This window comes from Pinus tabuliformis, chromosome 5_2 (genome assembly GCF_031772625.1).
Source record: "Pinus tabuliformis cultivar Carrire ecotype Pingquan chromosome 5_2, CPIR1, whole genome shotgun sequence".
NCBI classification, from domain to species: Eukaryota; Viridiplantae; Streptophyta; class Pinopsida; order Pinales; family Pinaceae; genus Pinus; species Pinus tabuliformis.
In genome coordinates, this window is record NC_142306.1 from 742,432,101 (window position 1) to 742,450,513 (window position 18,413).

An 18,413-nucleotide genomic window follows, 5' to 3' on the forward strand; every position below is an offset into this window, starting at 1 on the left:
CATAGTATCCCACACAGCATTTCGATAGTTTCTTAATCTCTGATTTCTACATGTGAATTTGTTTTTAAGTTGCATGATAACCAGATCGGAATCCCCCTTGATGCTAAGCAATTTAATCCTCAAAGCTTTGGCCAATTCAAGACCCAACAATATAGCTTCGTACTCAGCGACATTGTTGGTTGCTTCAAATTCTAAACGATAGGCAAACTTTAATAAGTGAGCAAGGGGAGATTTAAGCACTACTCCCGCACCCTTACCATGACTAGAGAACGCACCATCGAAGTACATATACCAGACTTCATCTTTAAGATTTTTTACCTTATCATCGGGAGGAATTATGAAATTAGACATGATAGAATAGTTCCCGATGTCAGATTGCTCCCTAATTATTTCGTTATGAGGCTTCTTAGGATTTTCAACATGAAATTTCCTTTCGGGCTCTCTATTTAGCCTAACAAAACCATCACCGCTAGGAGAAGGAATCATAGCATATGACCAATTCATCTGAATGCTTCCTCCTAGATCAGAGGCCCACTTTCTAGATAACAACATACCCCAAGCATCAGGAACATCAACGACAACGATATCCATAACAACCATGATGTCCGGGTAAACTGAAAGGTGAACTTGTAAATCCTTGATTAAACCATGTACTTCGATTTTCTTGGAATCCATAGCACATATATTATAGTAGGGTCTAGAAACTCTTAAGTTAAGCTGTTCCATGACCCTTTTAGTCATAACACAAGCAGATGCGCCTGAATCCAACATGCAGTTATTCAATTTATACCCGTTGACTAATAAGGTGATAAAGAAGGGTTGATGATCTTTGTTCTCAGCATCTACGCTTTGCAAATAAATAGGAGCATCATGATAGTCAACCTCGCGAATCTTCTGCTGAGAAGTGTTGACTTGAGGACCCTGAATTGCTTTTAGTAACTTGTCTCTTTGGGAAGGGATCTTAGCGATCTCAGATACGGGAACCCAAATTTTAGCATTATTAAACCAACTACCCAAATCAACATCTATTCCAGAGTTTATACCAGGGTTTAAAGTTCGAGGAGGAATTTGATTTCCGCTCTGATCTTTATCCCTTCTCTGGTATGTCAAACCCCTATCTCTAGCAATTTCTAAAATTTTCTCAGGAGAGGGTTTCTCACCATATAGCCTGGCCAAAATGTCATCTTCGTTTTCAAGGTTATTTATACTAAAAGCAGATTGAGGGTTCACAACATCATAGCTCCTTTCCTTAACCTCTATCCAGTCATTCATGGGCACAGGAAACTTGCTCCCTACTACGTTTATTTGCTCACCTGTCCCAAGCATTCCATTATCCAAGAGTCTTCTGATAGTGGGACAAGAGGACTCTTCGTGAAAAGCATCGCAAGCACGACAGTAAGGAGGGGCATCATCTACCAGATTAGTAAGCGGGTTAGGGGGTCTCTGCTCACTAGATTGACCCCTTCTTTGCCAATTATTATTTCTGTTATTATTATTTCGAGGCTGAAAATTTTGCGATTGCGTTCTTTCCATCTGAATCAATCTATTCTGCAAAGTGTTTATCTCCTTATTATGATTGATTTCCATAGTTTCAATTTTTTGAAGCAATTTAAGAACAAGCTCACTTTCTGGCTCCTGGACTGCTTTTCCCTTAGGTTCCTTTAGTTTCGTAGCAGCCCTATCAAAACCTGGGATTTCAGATTTCCCAGAAGCTGCCTTGTCCTTTTCAAGCTCTATAGCTAAGGCTTGGCAATCTCGATAATCAGTGAGTTTAGCACGCCTTAACTCATAAGATGGTTCAGGACTGAAGGCATCAATGTAAAAATCTAGGAGAGTTTTATCTGTAGGTTTATAGTCTTGAGGTAATTCTCTAATAATACCATTAAACCTTCTATTAAATTCTTCAACAGTTTCATCCTCTCTCTTTTTTATCAGAGTAAGAGCTCTTACAAGATGTCTTCCCTCTCTCTTATCTCCATATTTTTCTCTAAATGAATTTATGATTGATTGTAAAGAGTTAAATGTATTTGGAGGTTTTTCTGTAAACCAATCATAAGCATCACCTGCTAGAGTCAAAACAAAAAGAGACATCCTGACATCTTCATGATCAAAATCAGGAGATCTAGCATACTTAGCCATCCATATATTGAAATCTCGCAAGTGGGAATTAACAGTAATGGCATTATCTCCATGAAAATTAGGCAATTTGTCTAACCCAACAGATGGAATAGCATTGGGAGATCCAGGAATGTTAGAAAAATCGCAAGGAGCATACAGACTCATGGTGCTGCGCCTAACTTGACCCTTAAAGAGCAAATGGATATCGGGAAGGGCTTCTTGTCCAAGATTTGCAAGGAGTGTACGAGAAGCAAGTTTGTGTGATCGCACCCTGTAAACCTTTTCAGGATCAGGAGTGGGTTTGCACAGACTGCTTGGATGTCTTCTAGTGTACACTCTTGCAGATAATATAGGAAGTGGAGTCGCCACTTGAACAAGAAGCTAGACACAGAAAAGCTTGAAGTGTAAGAACCAAGGACAGAAAAACTCTATCCCCGGCAACGGCGCCAAAAAATGTTGTCGCGCGGATTGACACGACAACGCTCAGACCGGGGGCTGTCACTCTGATCCCCGATCCCTCCGTTTAAGCCTGTCTCCCGCGGCTAAGGGGGGTAGTCCCTGTGAGATGATGAGACCAACTGTCGACCAGTTGGTTGGGAGACACGAGACACGATATGAAAAAGCACTCGATGGATTTGATTAATTCAGCAGACCAGTGCCTTAAGGGATGATTATAAAAACGATTACTGGTTAAATGATATAGAAACATGAACCATGAACAGTAATCATATGTTAACTTCGCATCTCGACTTGAAAATTCAGCATGAAAGATATAATGTGAGAAACCACTGAAATTGGCAAAATTGATTTTCCCACAAAAATTTCAAAAAAAAAAAAAATTCAAAATATTTTTTTTTTTTTTTTTTAAACAAAAAAAAGTTAATTCCTAAATTAAAAAATTTAACTTTCCTAAAACCTAAATCTAAAATCTATTAAAAAATAAAAAAATTTAAACTAAACCCAAAAATCCCTTTTTTATTTTTTATATTATAAAGAATGAAACTTTAAAAAATCTAACTTAAAATCTATGCTAAAACTAAGCTATAAATAAAAAATCAACCCAAAAATCTTTTTTTTTTTTTATTTTTTTAAAGGGGAAAAGTTAAAAAAAAAAAATCTAGAAACTAAACTATAACATTATACCAAAAATCTAAATAACTAAAATCTAACAAATCCTAAATCTAAAATGTGAATCTACGTTAAAGAATGAAACAGCAAGTCGTATTTTTATTATGTATCACAACCAACGTAAATCTAAACCTACGCTAGGCTCAATGCAACCACGCAAACCCCAATCAATAACCGAGATGACCAAACCTGCGAATGATGGAGAGCAACACGACGGTGGAAAATCAGTGCGTGGAAAGGGATTTCGCTGGAACACACGACGTCAACAGCAAGATTCGAGCACGATTTACCAATAATACATGTACCTGCGTGATGGTCTGAAATTGGTTCGATTTCTCTGCAAGGAAAGTTCGATTTTCTTGATAATGACTGCGTTAAAAATGGAATTCCCGACCTGGCCGATAGCTCACGCTTCCTGATCACTGCAACTGGATCTCAGATGTTACCTGTCAGCGGCCCAAAAAAAATTTCGAATTTGATTGCAGGGTTACCACGCCTGATGATGGATACCGTGCGCCTTTTAAATGTTTTTTGAAGGACCCACGTGAAAATGTAACCCGACAGCACATGCGTTTTCCAGTTTTAGGAAGGAAAAATGCACACACGCAATTCAAATCCCGCTTTTCCTCTACCACTGCGTTTATTGATTGAGGGTATACACAATAGTTCGCAAGTGTTAAATCATATTTGCTTGATCTCTGATCTGTAGCACCTGCGGCCTGAAAATGATGAATCAAACAACCAGAAACCTAAAGAAAAATAAAAAAATAAAAAATAAATGAAACCCTTAAAAATAAATCCTAAAATCCCAAAAAATTTGCAGTAAAACCCTAGATCCAGAAAAGAATTAGAGATATGGCCCCTTGACAGCCTGATTTAACAAATAATAACAGGAAATATTTAGAATATCAGATAATACTTCAGAAATCTCTCATGTAAACCAGAAAAGAAATTTTAAATGATAAACCCAGGGCCAAAATCAGCTAGGCTCTGCACAGAAAAGCCTGTGGGAGTCGGCTGGTTCAGCCTAGAACTTCCCCAAACGCCCACCAATATTCTCTATCAACAGGTTTTCCTGCACATCTCAAGCAACCATCAGCACAGAGAGAAGGAAAACTGCTAGATCTCAGTAAATAATGGAGATACCTGCCATTATTTCAGAAACCCTAGCAGCCTTCAAACCCTAGCAGGTGAACAAGATACCTGTGCTCACACTACTCAAAAAACAAGCTATGATTAATGGCTGAAAACTGAAATAATGCAGAAAATTTTAAGATCTCACAGCAATTCCAGAGAGTAACACCAGCACAATTTGGACCCCAAAGTCTTCTTTTATTAACCAGAAAATCAGATTACACGAGAGCTTTTTCAGTACTGACTCACAGATCGAATGATCTGAAAATGACTCCTAGCACCCTATTTAAAGGAAATGCTCCAACGGCTAGTTCGATTGATCCATGTAAAAATGATCTCGACCGTTGATGAGGATCAAGACATCTCTTGATCTCATCCGTCGATTTATTCAATTAATTTTTTATTATTATTTTTAAAATTTTTAAATTATTTTTTATTATTATTTTTTGAATTTTTATTATTTTTTATTTATTTCATTTTTTAAATTTTTAAATTTTTAATCTTTTATTATTTTATTTCATTTTTTAAATGGATCATCGAACTAAGCCATTGGAAACATCACCTAGGACCTAGGACTTAGGACTCACGAGGGGATTTAAAACATTTCTCAACCCTCAGGACACATTACATCATGATTTTTTTACAATTTACATCTCAAAAGGATGAACCCACTTAACACAGACCCTCATAGAACACCCAGTTCTGCGACACAACTATAATCTAGCAGACTAACATATAAGACTCTCCCAAACTTTCTGATGACGGAATCCATCCCGGCTTTGGGGTCAGGTTTGAAGGAAAACTCTGCCGATCCGTGGATCGGTGAGACAAAAAACCTTCCGGGACGTAGATCATCAACAGAAAGTTAGGTCCACCTAGGCAAATTACATACATTGACTCATGTCTGCTTAGATTATTTACAATTCATATATGCAGACTGGGTTTACAATTGAAATCCTCAAGCTGCTGATGACTGTAGGCTGGCAAGGACACGTCGTTCAGGTGCTACCCCTTTCTGTCAAGAAAAGAGGGTGTACTGCATGGGAAGTTGACCAGTAGTGGTCAACACGCAGTAAGTCATGTCTTTGACACCTCGAGGTGCGGCATTCATCTTTAAGTGTTTGCTTTGCTTATATCCTCCATCCATCTGGTCTTGGGCTATTGGGTTCAACCTAGGAACAAGGCTCTTCAACAATGATGCAATAATGATGACATAAGCCATGTAACCATCCCTCAAATGTGTCAAGTGTGCCCAAATAGAACCTTATGATGAATTATGTTCCCAACAAAACCCTCCATCAAGCCATAAATACTCTCCACATCTTAGTCCTCGCAATTGATGATGAACTGTGTTCAGGCTAGAACAAGATGCTTCACACACTACTAAAATCCAAACGTCATCAACTATGCTGGGGGGAGAGGGAAGCCCGCGGAAATGCAAAATGAGCCCAACAGTCTTAAGGGATAACAAGTTGATTGCATCTACTTATTTAAATATATTATTTTTCTGTTTTTGGTAGTTTGTTGGTAATATAACAATTGTGATGCAGCTAAGATCTTTATAGAAACCTTTAATCATTTGAATATATTCTATTGTATCTAGGGTCAATGTTCCTTCCAATTGCGAGTGAAACTTCTTCTATTTAATGAATTGACGATTTTTCATCAATGCAGGTCACTTGAAGAAATTGGTCCATTATCTCCACTAGAGCTTAGTATAACAGCTGGACTTTCGGGTTCAGTAGCTGCTCTTGCATCTCATTCTTTTGACACTGCCAAAAGCCGGTCTCAATGTATTGTTACACCAAAGGTATTGATTCTGTTTATTGCCTTAAAGGTTATGTGAATGTGAGATGTTTCTTTTTTTATTTACAGTCCAATTTCTTTCTTGTTCCAAGTCTTAGTGGTGTTCAAAGTGGTTTGGGAGTGGAACTGATGTTAGATATTTGTAAATTTTCATTCCTTTCCCAATCATTAAATTTGAAGCAGTCTATTGTTGTTTGTTAGAAGTTCGATTTGCTGTAGTAAGCAGAATTTTATCAAAACAAATCTCTTTATTGATGATTATTAATTGACCTTGTGTTGGGGACAAGTATCCCATTTATGGAGACCCAAGCATACGTTGTAGCATTATAAGCATTTATGTAGTTTCTGATGGCGGGAAATAATTTTTGTCCCCTTGAATATTTAGTGCGATGATGCTAGTTTTAATGTCATTGTCCTAATGTTAGCACTGAACTTTTCTAGTTGTCAAAGTCTAATTCATTGATTCTAATATCAATATCATAGTTGTAAATAATTAAGGTCATTAATCTTGCAAATTAATGTTAGTTTTTGTAGCTTGGATTGGTGTTCTAGCATCCGATGGTGTCTATGATACTAAGGAAAATAGGTGGATTAATTATCTTCAATACCCAGAAAAAGTTTCTAAGTGAAAGTGCCTTAATTAAATTAATTAGCCAATTTTAATTATTTTCCTAAGTCTAACTTAGGGAAATGGTTAATTGCGATAAATCGATTTAGCTCTAGAGACTTCTAAAGTTATTTTTTAGAAGTCGATATGATTTTAGCCATAGATTGGAGTTAGATTGTAGTTGTTGATTCATCAATAAGAGATTATAAGAGGAGATCGATGGGGCCTTTGGAGAACACATTCGAGTAACAACTTTGCAATGATAGTGTGGGAGACACCAACAGTAGGGATCAATAGTGTTTGAGATAGATTTGCCAAAGAGGGATTCTTCACAACAATTTCCAGATTCTCAGTGATAGAGGGAGATCGATTTATCTGTAGAAGCTGAATTTATCCAGCTAATGCAAATTGTTTCAGGGAGGCTGAGTTCCTGGGGCAAGTGCGAATTTCCCGGTGGGATCGATTTGAATAGGAGAAGTCAAGTTTACCAGTGAAGAACAAATTTCTAGTGGAGGCAAAGTTATTTTCCCAGTGGGCGCGAGTTTCCAGAGAGGCCTGTTATTTGCCAGGAACACACTAGTTGGATCGATACAGGGTCACAACAAAAGGCCGAGTTGCTTCCAGGGGTTTGAGTCAGCTTGCAGTATTGAAGAAATTAATTTATTGGAAGTTTGCTATTACACTAAGTTGCACTGAAACGGATACGGGAATGGATACAGAAACGGGGTTTGAACTAGAAACGACGAATTTTCAAAAAATCCAGATACAATATGACAAAAGATAAATGGTAATATGAAAGTTTTATTTCTGGATACGACAAATTTTCAAAAAATCCGGATACGATATGGCAAAAGATGAATGGTAAGATGAAAGTTTTATTTTGTCATATATATATATATATGACAAAATAAAAGTTTCATATTACCATTCATCTTTTAGAATCTAGGTTCTATATTTAAAAATACATAATCATCATCTTGAATTCCACATAAACAAATCATCATCACCAATTCAACGTAAACATTATCATCATAATTAGAGATTATTATAACCTTCAACATATCATCAAGTTTCTGTTTCCAGTTTCAATCATCAACATCATCACCAAAATGAATAATGCTAAATGCACACTACATAGTACAAATTACAAAATTGAACTATGATTGGTAGTCTACTAGCATATGACATATTATGGTATTCAATGTCCATTGTTCAAAAGTTTAAAACATCATCATAAGTTACATTGACATATCATCAAATATGTTTTCATCCATGTAATTAAGATTCACATCATCATTTGGATCCTCTCTATGAGTGGAAGCATTGCTACCATGTCCACTTGAAGATGCAATTATTGGTGCCTCCTCATCAAACAAAATCATACGAGACATGGCATTCAATGTCATATCCAAGTCAGGAAACTCTGGAAATGGATCCAAAACCCTTAAAAATTCTTGAAACATTTCAAAAACATGATCCCGCGTTTCCAAAAAAACGGAAATACTTCAAAATTAGGATCCTGCGTTTCCAAAAAACTGAAACATTTCTGTGCCGTTTCCGTGCCGTATTGTACCCGTTTTCGAAATGCCAAACGATGTTTTTGGGGTTTGAGAGGGACGTTTCCAGTAACTTAGCTATTACATGACAAACATTTGATGTAAATTCCAATTGCAGATTTGTTGAAGAATAATAAAAACCCTCATCTGTAGAACTGGTTCTCCCTTCGGGGTTTTTCCTGGGACAGTTTGTCCGAAAACATTGGTGTCAAATTTTATGTGTGAGATATTTTTCTCAATTCCTGTGATTATTTATTTGTGAAATTGCAGTTATGGTTTAATTCATTATTTGTCGTAAGTGTTGAAGTTTCTAAGTTTACTTAGTTTAGAAACCCTTCATGCACTTTTTCTGATTTATTCCTACCTAGTTGTTAATTTTCTTTAACAAGTTATTTACAAAGTAAATACTGAAAATAAACACTAGTCCATGCTCAACATATTACAGATAAACAACTAAAAGAAACAACAACAAACACACCACATGACACCATTATTTTTGGACCAATGTCCCCGGAAAAACCCAACGTGGGAAAATTGGTGCAACTATCTGAGGGTTTTCTTATTAAGCAATATCAGAGTACAATCTGGGTGTCGAAACTGAGCTACCCAACAGAGAATTTCCTTAGCAGTAATACCTCTCCGTTTCAGACAAATCTACTGGCTGAAACCCCGGATAATCCTTCTGGCAGCTACTTAGCACCAATCTGCCCCTGAAACCCCAGTGTCTGCCCATTCTGGATTGCGTCAACATCTCCTAGCCCAGCGCTGGCCCTGCGTCAACCTATCTTGGCCTGTGTCAGCCCGAGGAGTCCCTGTGTCAGCGCTCTGAGCCTCTGCGTCAGCTACGCTGGTTCCTCTGGTGCTCTGCGCAACACTTAGCTGCCTCTGCGTGGCCCTGCGTGAGCACTGGTTGCTCCTGCGTCTCTCTCTCTGGCTGCTCTGCTGCTCTCCCGACACTATCTCTGCCTCTCTGTCTCTTTGTACTCAATGCCCCTCAGCTGCTCTCCCAATCACTGATTCTATCTCTCTTAGCAAACCCCGCTCTAGAGAATAGAATGACTGATCACTCTGGTGTCTTCTCCAAGTGACCCTCAAGCCTCCTCTTATACTTTTCCTGTTGACATCTCAACGACCGAGATTAAGTCCCTAATCAACGACTAAGATTAGATCTGCTTGATCCATGTCTTTTGGACCATTCTAACACAGATTCATATTAATACACATTAATATTTTATTTTCCATAAGTTTAGACTTAGGGACTCCATTAAAAATATTAATTATTTTAATATCTCCTGATCTGTTTAGAATCTGCCCAAACCCTTTCTGGGTAGTAGAGATCTCATGTGCCCTAACCTCTCCACCAAATTTCGTGGCTAGAGCACATCCGATGCTAACCCAAATCAACACTCCCTTTTAGCGAGGATTGCGCTCTAGCAATACTCCTTACTGAGTATTACTCTGATCATTCGGCATCGGTACCGGTGCTGATGCTAGGCCTTCCTGCCCAACATCCTCTGCACTGCTGCATCCTGTACCGCTTCCCATGGTTCTGCTACTGCCACTGCTACATCTGTACGACAACTCCCTTTGCATCCATGCTGCTACTGGTCCTTTCTCCCAGCACTGCATCCACACTGCTCCTCCTCTCATCAAGATGCATCGTGCTGCCCACTGCTGCACTACAACTCAGTTACTGAGAAGTAAGTAACTGATCTCCCAACTGACCTCCCTGTTGGGCTAGAGACACCCATTGATGCTGAAGCTCCCTCTACCACTGACAAGTGCTCCCTTTCTGACCTCTGTGCTACTGCAACAACTCCTTGCATCTCGCATTGTTGCACACCTCTTTGTGCCTTCCTGCACTGGTGCAACACTCCTGTGCCTCTCACACTGTTGCAGCCTGCTAGCTTTGTGCTGTCTTGAGACTCCTGCACTGTAGCTCTCTCTGTTGCTCCATCCGCATCTATCTCTACCCACTCAGCCAATCCTGCTACTCCTCGTCAGGGCTCCCGTAGCAAGGTCTAATCCAAGAGGCTGGGTACCTCAAGGATCCTGCCCCTCATTGCCTGTAGTCTGCCTGACTACAGCTCGATGTCTCCCCACTTCCGCTCAAGTGGTGCGTGTGCACTCATGGCACAGTCATCGTCTGTCAAAACTTCCTTCTCTGCCTGTGTTGGCGCTGCCTTACTCTCGGAAGACTCTCCCTTACTCTTCTTCATTGGGCATTGGGTCGCATAATGACCCATCTCCCCACAGTGGAAGCACTTGATCTTGGAGAGATCTTTCTTCTTCCGCTTCTCTTGCTTTCCCTCAGATGTTAGGGCCACATCCTCCTCCTCCTGCTTGACCTTGATCCCTTTGCTGCTGCTACCTGTCTTTGACTGCCGTCTAATCTCTTCCTAGTGAAGAGCTGCCCACATCTCGTCCTAAGGTGGGAGAGTCCCTCTGCCCAGGATACTCTGGACAAACACTTCCCAATCTTCTGAGACAACATTTAGGGTTGTCCTCACCATAAGCTCTTGATCCGGTGTCGTTCCTATAGTAGTCAACTGGTCTCGGAGCTCATTCAGTTCTCCGAGGAAGGTGTCAATCGACTGACCCTTATTCATCTGATACGACCTCATCCAGTTCTCGAGCAACATTCTTCTCTGCACAGAAGTATGCTGGTACAGGTTCTTGAGAGCCTCCCACATCTCAACTGTCGTTTCCTTCTCAGCTATATGTGGTACCACATGATCCTTGACCCCGTCAATGATAATGCACTTGGCCCTCGCCATTGCCTCTTTGTACTTGTCGCTATCATTGGGGTTGACTGGGATAGCTATAACCTTCAAGGCGAAGTTCTTGACACGATTCCTGTCAAGCACTGATAAGATTCTGGCCTTCCAGACTACAAAGTTTGATGCTTCGTTCAATCTATCCTGGTCTCTTACCCCGCGTAGTGCCATGACGCTCCTCTACTTCCCTCCTAGAAGTTTTTTGTTTGACTCCTCTGAGTCTCTACCTCCTGTCTGGAAGTTCCCTTCTGGACTCCCTCTGAGTCCTGATTTCCCTCCTGGAAATTCTTATGCCGCTTGTCAAGATGCCCCCTACTCTGATCACCTTGTGCAATTACATTGCTGATCCAGGTTCCTCGGTTAGAAACCCTCGGTAACAACTCCTCTGGCCCTGCTCTGTCAGGTACTGTTCTGACTACAATACCTCACCAGCTCCACTCTGCAATATTTCCGCAGCCTTCTAGACTCCAGCAATTGCATCTCTGTGAACTGCGTCAGCCCCTCTTTGCCTCACGCTGGCTTTGCGTCACCCCAGATGGGTCTGTGTCAGCCCTGGGATGCCCTGCGTCAACCCTCTGGCCCTTTGTGTCAGTAACGCTGGCCTCTCTTAGGCTTTGCGCAGCTCCCAGCTTCTTCTGCGTGACTCTGGTTGGCTCTGCGTCACACTTCTTGGCTTCTGCGCTGCTAGAAACAACTTCTGTCACCTCGGGACAACTGTTTTCTGCTGCTGTTGCTCTGCTCTGCTGATGTCTTTTAGTCCTCCTGTGATCTGCAATCACGCTCTGATACCAAGTTGAAGTTTCTAAGTTTACATAGTTTAGAAACCCTTCATGTAATTTTTCTAATTTATTCCTACCTACTTGTTATTTTTCTTTAACAAGTTATTTACAAAGTAAATACTGAAAATAAACACCAGTGCATGATCAACATATTACCAATCAACAACTAAAAGAAACAAGAACAAACACACCACATGACACCATTATTTTTGGACCAATGTCCTCGAAAAAACCCAATGCGAGAAAACCGGTGTAGCTATCTGAGGGTTTTCTTATTAAGCAATATTAGAGTACAATCTGGGGTGCCGAAACTAACCTACCCAATAGAGAATTTCCTTAGCAGTAATACCTCTCCGTTTCAGACAAATCTACTGGCTGAAACCCCAGATAATCCTTCCGACAGCTACCCAACACCAATTTGCCCTTGAAACCCCAGCGTCTGCCCAATTTGGACTACGTCAACCTCTCCTAGCCCAATGCTGGGCCTACGTCAGCCCCAAGAGGCCATGCGTCAGCTCTCTGAGCCTCTGCGTTAGCTACGCTGGCCCCTCTGGTGCTCTGCAAAGTACTTAGCTGCCTCTGCATAGCCTTGCATGAGCACTGGTTGCTCTCGCGTCTCTCTCTGGCTACTTTGCTGCTGTCCCAGCACTATCTCTGCCTCTCTCTCTCTATACTCAATGCCCCTCAGTAGCTCTCCCGATCATTGATTCTATTTCTCTTAGCAAACCCCGCTCTAGACAATAGAATGACTGATCACTCTGGTGTCTTCTCCAAGTGACCCTCAAGCCTCCCCTTATACTTTTCCTGTTGACATCTCAACGGTTGAGATTAAGTCCTAATCAATGGCTAAGATTAGATCTGGCTTGATCCATGTCTTTTGGACCACTCTAACACAAATTCATATTAATACACATTAATATTTTATTTTCCCTAAGTTTAGACTTAGGGACTCGAGTTTAGACTTAGGGACTCCATTAAAAATATTGATTATTTTAATATCTCCTGATCTATTTAGAATCTGCTCAAACCCTTTCTGGGTATTGGAGATCTCATGTGCTCCAACCTCTCCACCAAATTTCATGGCTAGAGCACATCCGATGCTACCCCAAATCAACAGTAAGTAATTTACAAAAGACAAATAATCTACAAAGATAGATGATTAATAACCGATAACTGCAACAAAATTTTCACAATTAAGTCATGCTAGATTAGTCCGAATGTTTTCAGGGGTATTGTCACCTCCCCTTTAGTATTAATCAAGATTAGCTGAGTAAAATATTAAAATATGGATGTCATTGTCTTATAGAAAGGCATCGTGCTCTCCAACTTTGGTTAGGCTGAGGCATTTGAGGGTCTGGTAGTTGGAATTTGGTCCTTTTGTGCTCAATCTCACCATGCTTCAAATAAATATATGCTGCTTTGTTTTATCTTATTTCTGTTTTTCTTGTTTGGCTCCTATTTGTATTGTGTTTGTAATTCCCTCTCTTGGAATGGCTTCAACTTCTCGGGATTGATATTCTTTTGAAGTATAGTTGTTCTTTTGAAGATAAGTAGATGTTTTTCCATTTTAAACAGTGTAAGAGCCTAGGATATTGTTTGTTTCCATTTGAGCATTTTAATTGCATCATTGACAATCCGATAATTGAAAAGGCCGCCCAAAATATGCATTATAAATTGGGACATGTAGCTGGAAAATATCATGCAAATTTTCTGAATTTAACTACTATATGGTAAGCTGCGGCCCATAGACTTCAAAATCTACATTTTCTTCCCAGAGAGGAATTTGGGCATTGCCAACCAAACTCTTTTTAGGAGAGGCTTGTTTGGAAGGGAACTTGGATAGAATTTGTGCCATAGCCAAAGGTTTCTCATTAGTCTTGAGGGGAAGAAACTGATTTCCCCATTTTAGCAAAAGCTTGGTTCCAAATCTGTTTCATGATTTGACACTCTATGAAGAGGTGCTCGAACATTTTCTCATCTACATAATGAAGTGGACATCTTGATGGACCTTGGATTGCTTGTCTCTTTAAGTTCTAGGTCAACACTCCTTCATGCACCAAAGTCCAAACAAAGAATACTTATTTTGGAGAGACTGTCTCATCCCCAAAGTTGATTCCAAGGGCTATAGCCTTAACAATTAGTGTCCATAAGGATGATAAGTGGGTGGAATTGGATTCAATTATGTATTTCCAAGGAGTGCAATGGAAGCTTCGCATTATTAACCTCTATGTTCAGGTGTCACCAATGTTGCAAAAGTTGGAGTCGGGAATAAATGAGCAAGGTTCCAAAAATTGAAAAAGTTGTAAGAGGCGGGAGAAAATAAAAAAAATTGGCAAAAACTCGGCAAAATTAAAAAGTAGAAAAATATTCATTTTTCTCAAATTTTTTAGCATCTAAAGTATCCACAGCATCAGATAAATGCATTGCCGCATAAATATGAAAAGAAAACTAATATATAAGATGTATAAGAATATCCGCAGCTGGAGATAAATCATTGAACATTGGAGAAAAATAGAGTAAATCTCCTCCTTCTTGGCACTTAGATTCTGGTCTATTCTCTTTACAGGTCGAACAGGTCACTTGGTGAGCTAACAGTGCCAAATGATTAAAAAAAACACTTAACTTTTTTACTTAACACCGGCCTAGACAAACCCTTGAGAGTTTTTCAATCGACTTGTGATTTTTTATGATTTAATCCAGATTTTTTCAATTTCGAAAAGCTTGCCAAAAAGCTTGGCCGACAAAATCATCTAGTTGAAAAAATTGCGATTTGATGATTTTTTTGGGATTTGATCCTGATTTTGGTAACACTGGGTTTCACCATGGCAACCTTTGGGGTTAGACACCCTCATGGGAATTGAACCTTAATCATGGGTCAAAACACTTCATTCCTCGCCATTGGATTCAACACCTCTAGCTGTGGGTGGATGTTGTTAATGCTAGAAATTAAAAGGGTTTCAGTGTAACTAGAGAATGCACATTGATGCCTCATACAATCGGTCTGCACTTCAGGTTAGTGGTTTCTAATCAAGAGAGGGGATCCCTATGCAATCTAGAAATGGAATGTGAAACTTCAAGACTAAAAGACACTACCAATATGTGAGATGTGGTTGCTGTTATATAAAAAGTCAGAGCTGTAATATCCAATAAATCAATCTGAATGATGAGCAATAATGTAAATTTGCATTAAATAGTAAAATCCTGGGTTGGAAACTGTTTATCCCTCAAATGTGCAGATCTACATAAAAAATATAGTAAAATTGCAAGCTTAAAGTCTGAAATCATCAACTATGTTCACAATGCCTTTGATTCCATGGGTTATGGAGCAATGTTATAAGTACCGAACTGGACCGGCTGGTTCTGACTGGTCTGACTGTTTTAAGGCAAAAACCAGTTCGAATCAGTCACTTGAATCATTTCTGTCCAGTTTGGTACAGTAAAGCCACGTAGAATGCAGCAAGTGGGGCCTGTTTTGCTTTTTTTCTTTTAATTTTTGTCTTAGTTGGGCACTAGCCCAAAATAGGTGCCTAATATTAAAGCATATGGCCCTATTATTGCTATGCATTTCACGGTAATGTGAAATTCTTGAAGTAAAAGTATGAAAATGAAAGATAAAGGAGAGTCATGCTTTTACTTAAATTTTCAACGGTACCATGAAATGACTCAGGATCTTTGAGAGTGCTTTTGACCTCATTGGATTTCATATGGAGAAAGTAGAATTTTAGATCTCACTCAAAATCCAACAGACTTAACAGTTTTCCAAGGTGTCAGGATTGGGGGGATTGCAACGCTACATTGGATTTTCTCATGTACTAGGGTATGGAACTAGTATTTAATCTGTTGAAAGTGTAACTAGGTTCGGTCTTCGTAATGATATGTGTAAATGTGATTTTATGTAATTGATGTAAAGACGAGAAATACAATTATTATTGTAATGCTTGTCTCATGGGTTTCATGAGCAAGGAATTTTATTTTTAGTAAAAGTCAAAATTGAGTCAATGTCATGTATGAAGGACCCTTATTGGGCATATTACATTTTGTATGAGTCATTAAATAAGTATGAAAGCCCTCTAAGACAAGCACAAGACCTCTCCTTCAAGTCGGCTCAAGATGAAAGTAAGATAATCTTCAAAAGGCATGTCAGCCTTGTCTCCAAGTCATGTTGTATAATCCTCATGGGAAAACTACTATTTATAGGCAACTCGACTTTCATTCTAGACACAAAATTCGGTCATGCATCTGAAGTACAATAGAAAGTGCGAAAAAGAGAAATAAAAGCCCTTCATTCAATGCAAGGAGGAGGAGAATCTGAGCTATTTAGGCATTGTTTTGGTTACCTTTTCCTCGAACATGTGGCATATCATAAGGGTTCTGCAGCAGGGTTTGTTAGTCAGTGAAGAAGCCCAGAAGAAGATCTTTATATCAGCATATATCATAGCCGAGGTCATAAGATTGAGTCTCCTAGTCAAGCGAAGAAGGAAGATACCTCCAAACAGCTCACACATGAGAATTACAAGGGTATAAGATAAGTCGAGGTTGCAGATCTGTGGATGAAACTAAAATTGCAGTAGTGCAGACAGTTTGACTTGCGTTGACCATAGGAGAAGGAAAGAGAAACAAGTTTGTTTCAAGAAGGATTTCATCAAGGAAGGTTTGTGACTTGGTCTTGGAGTGGCAAAAAGTCTAGGGTCTTGGTCTTGGTATTCATCAATTGGAATCTCTATAGGCCGAGGTTGCAGATCTGTGGATGAATCTGAAATTGCAGTAGTGCAGACAATTTGACTTGCGTTGACCATAGGAGAAGGAAAGAGCAACAAGTTTCTTGCAAGAAGGATTTCATGAAGGATTTCATGAAGGAAGGTTTGTGACGTGGTCTTGGAGTGGCAAAAAGGTCTAGGGTCTTGGTCTTGGTATTTGTCAATTGGAATCTCTATAAGAAGAACAATATGTTTGGTTTTTCTTTCAAGAAGGAGAGGTTTTGGCCCTGACTGATAGCCTATATTCTGTGTCTCTTGTCTCTTTATGGTTTATGCATTGGTAGCGGTTTGATGAAAAAGAACACTAATAATCTAAGTAAAAGAAGATCGTAATCTAAGAAAGTAAAAGGCATTCACAAGAAGTTATCTAAAGAAGAGAAATCACCTAGTATTGATGTGCTAGATTTCTCAACATGATATCGGAGCTAAGGTGGCTAAGTCTGTGAAAATTTGGAAGCCCAAATTTCTACTGCAGCAACTGATTAAGTTTCTTCTATTTGTTAAATTACTGAACAAATTATTTACTACATCCTACAACAAATACCAAAACTAATACACTGCAACCTTCATCAATTAAAATTATATGCGGAAACAAGAAACTGAGCAAGAAAAAAATACACAACACATGACACCGTTATTTTTGGACAAATGTCCCTAGAAAAACCCAATGTGAGAAATCCGGTGCAACAACTGAGGGTTTGTATTATTAAGCAGTAGTTTTTTTAATACAATTTTCAGATGCCTTGTTGGCTATCCAGTATAGAGAATATGACTGACAGAAGATTAGTGAGAAATACCTGACACTATCACTAGCGATCCTGACTGATCCAACCACAGAATGGCTTGTCCCTTGCTGCCTTTGCGCAGTCATTGCGTAGGCCCAACGTCACAACTTCTAGGGACAACGTCACCCCTTTTGTTGATCGATTTGCCTCTAAGACTTCAATTTTGTCCTCCCGATCTCACACCCCGGCTTCCGTCTTCAGAAATCAACCTTTCTAGCAAAAATACAGATCTACTCAAGGATTTGTGTTGCCTCTGCGTCAGCCTACGTTGCCCAGTGTAGCCTCTGCGTCAGCCTACGCTGCCCAGTGTAGCCTCTGCGTCAGCCTATACTGCCCAGCATAGCCTCTGTGCTGCCTCTCCTGGATCTCTCTCTACCTCCTCTGCTGAGTATTCCCGGATCAAGAGAAATCACCAATCGGAACTATATCTGCCCCTCACTGCAAGAAATCACTTTGAACTTCTCTCCTACAATTGTTGCGCTGCTCTCTTCAGAAATTCGATCTTTGATCTCCCACTCTATGTGTTTTCCAAATGCCCATCAAGCGTCCTCTTATAATCCTTTTGTTGAGAACCAATGACCCATATTAGATTCTAATCAGTGGCTCAGATCATTTTGGCTTGATCCTCGTCTTCTTCTAGAAGTTTCACCCAAAGTTAGATTAATATAATTATTTTAATTTCCTAAGTTTAGACTTAGGCACCCATTAAAAATAATTAATTGTTTTAATAAAACTGATTTCGATTGGAATTTCCCAAAACTATTTCTACCTATTGTGGAATACATGTGCCCAAGCCTCCCTACAAATTTTGAGGCTTAGAGCACATGCGATGCTACTAGAAATCAACACTCCCTCTTAGTGAGGAACGTGCTCTAGTAATGCAACTTGCTGAAGCATCACCCTTTTTTGTAACATCTCCGTCTGCGCTGCTGATGTCTGACATTGCTGCCCACCAACTACTGCGCA

The 18,413-nt window shown here is 39.6% G+C and overlaps 1 protein-coding gene across 3 annotated transcripts in view; it reads left to right on the plus strand.

Moving 5' to 3' along the window:
• LOC149161370 (Mitochondrial substrate carrier family protein) overlaps nucleotides 1–18,413 on the plus strand; it is a 308,927-nt gene that overhangs the window by 202,507 nt on the left and 88,007 nt on the right. For all 3 annotated transcript variants that reach the window (XM_089436972.1, XM_089436973.1, XM_089436974.1), the window contains exon 5: nucleotides 6,055–6,190. In XM_089436972.1, the coding sequence (XP_089293098.1) occupies nucleotides 6,055–6,190 (136 nt within the window). The remainder of the gene's footprint in view (nucleotides 1–6,054; nucleotides 6,191–18,413) is intronic.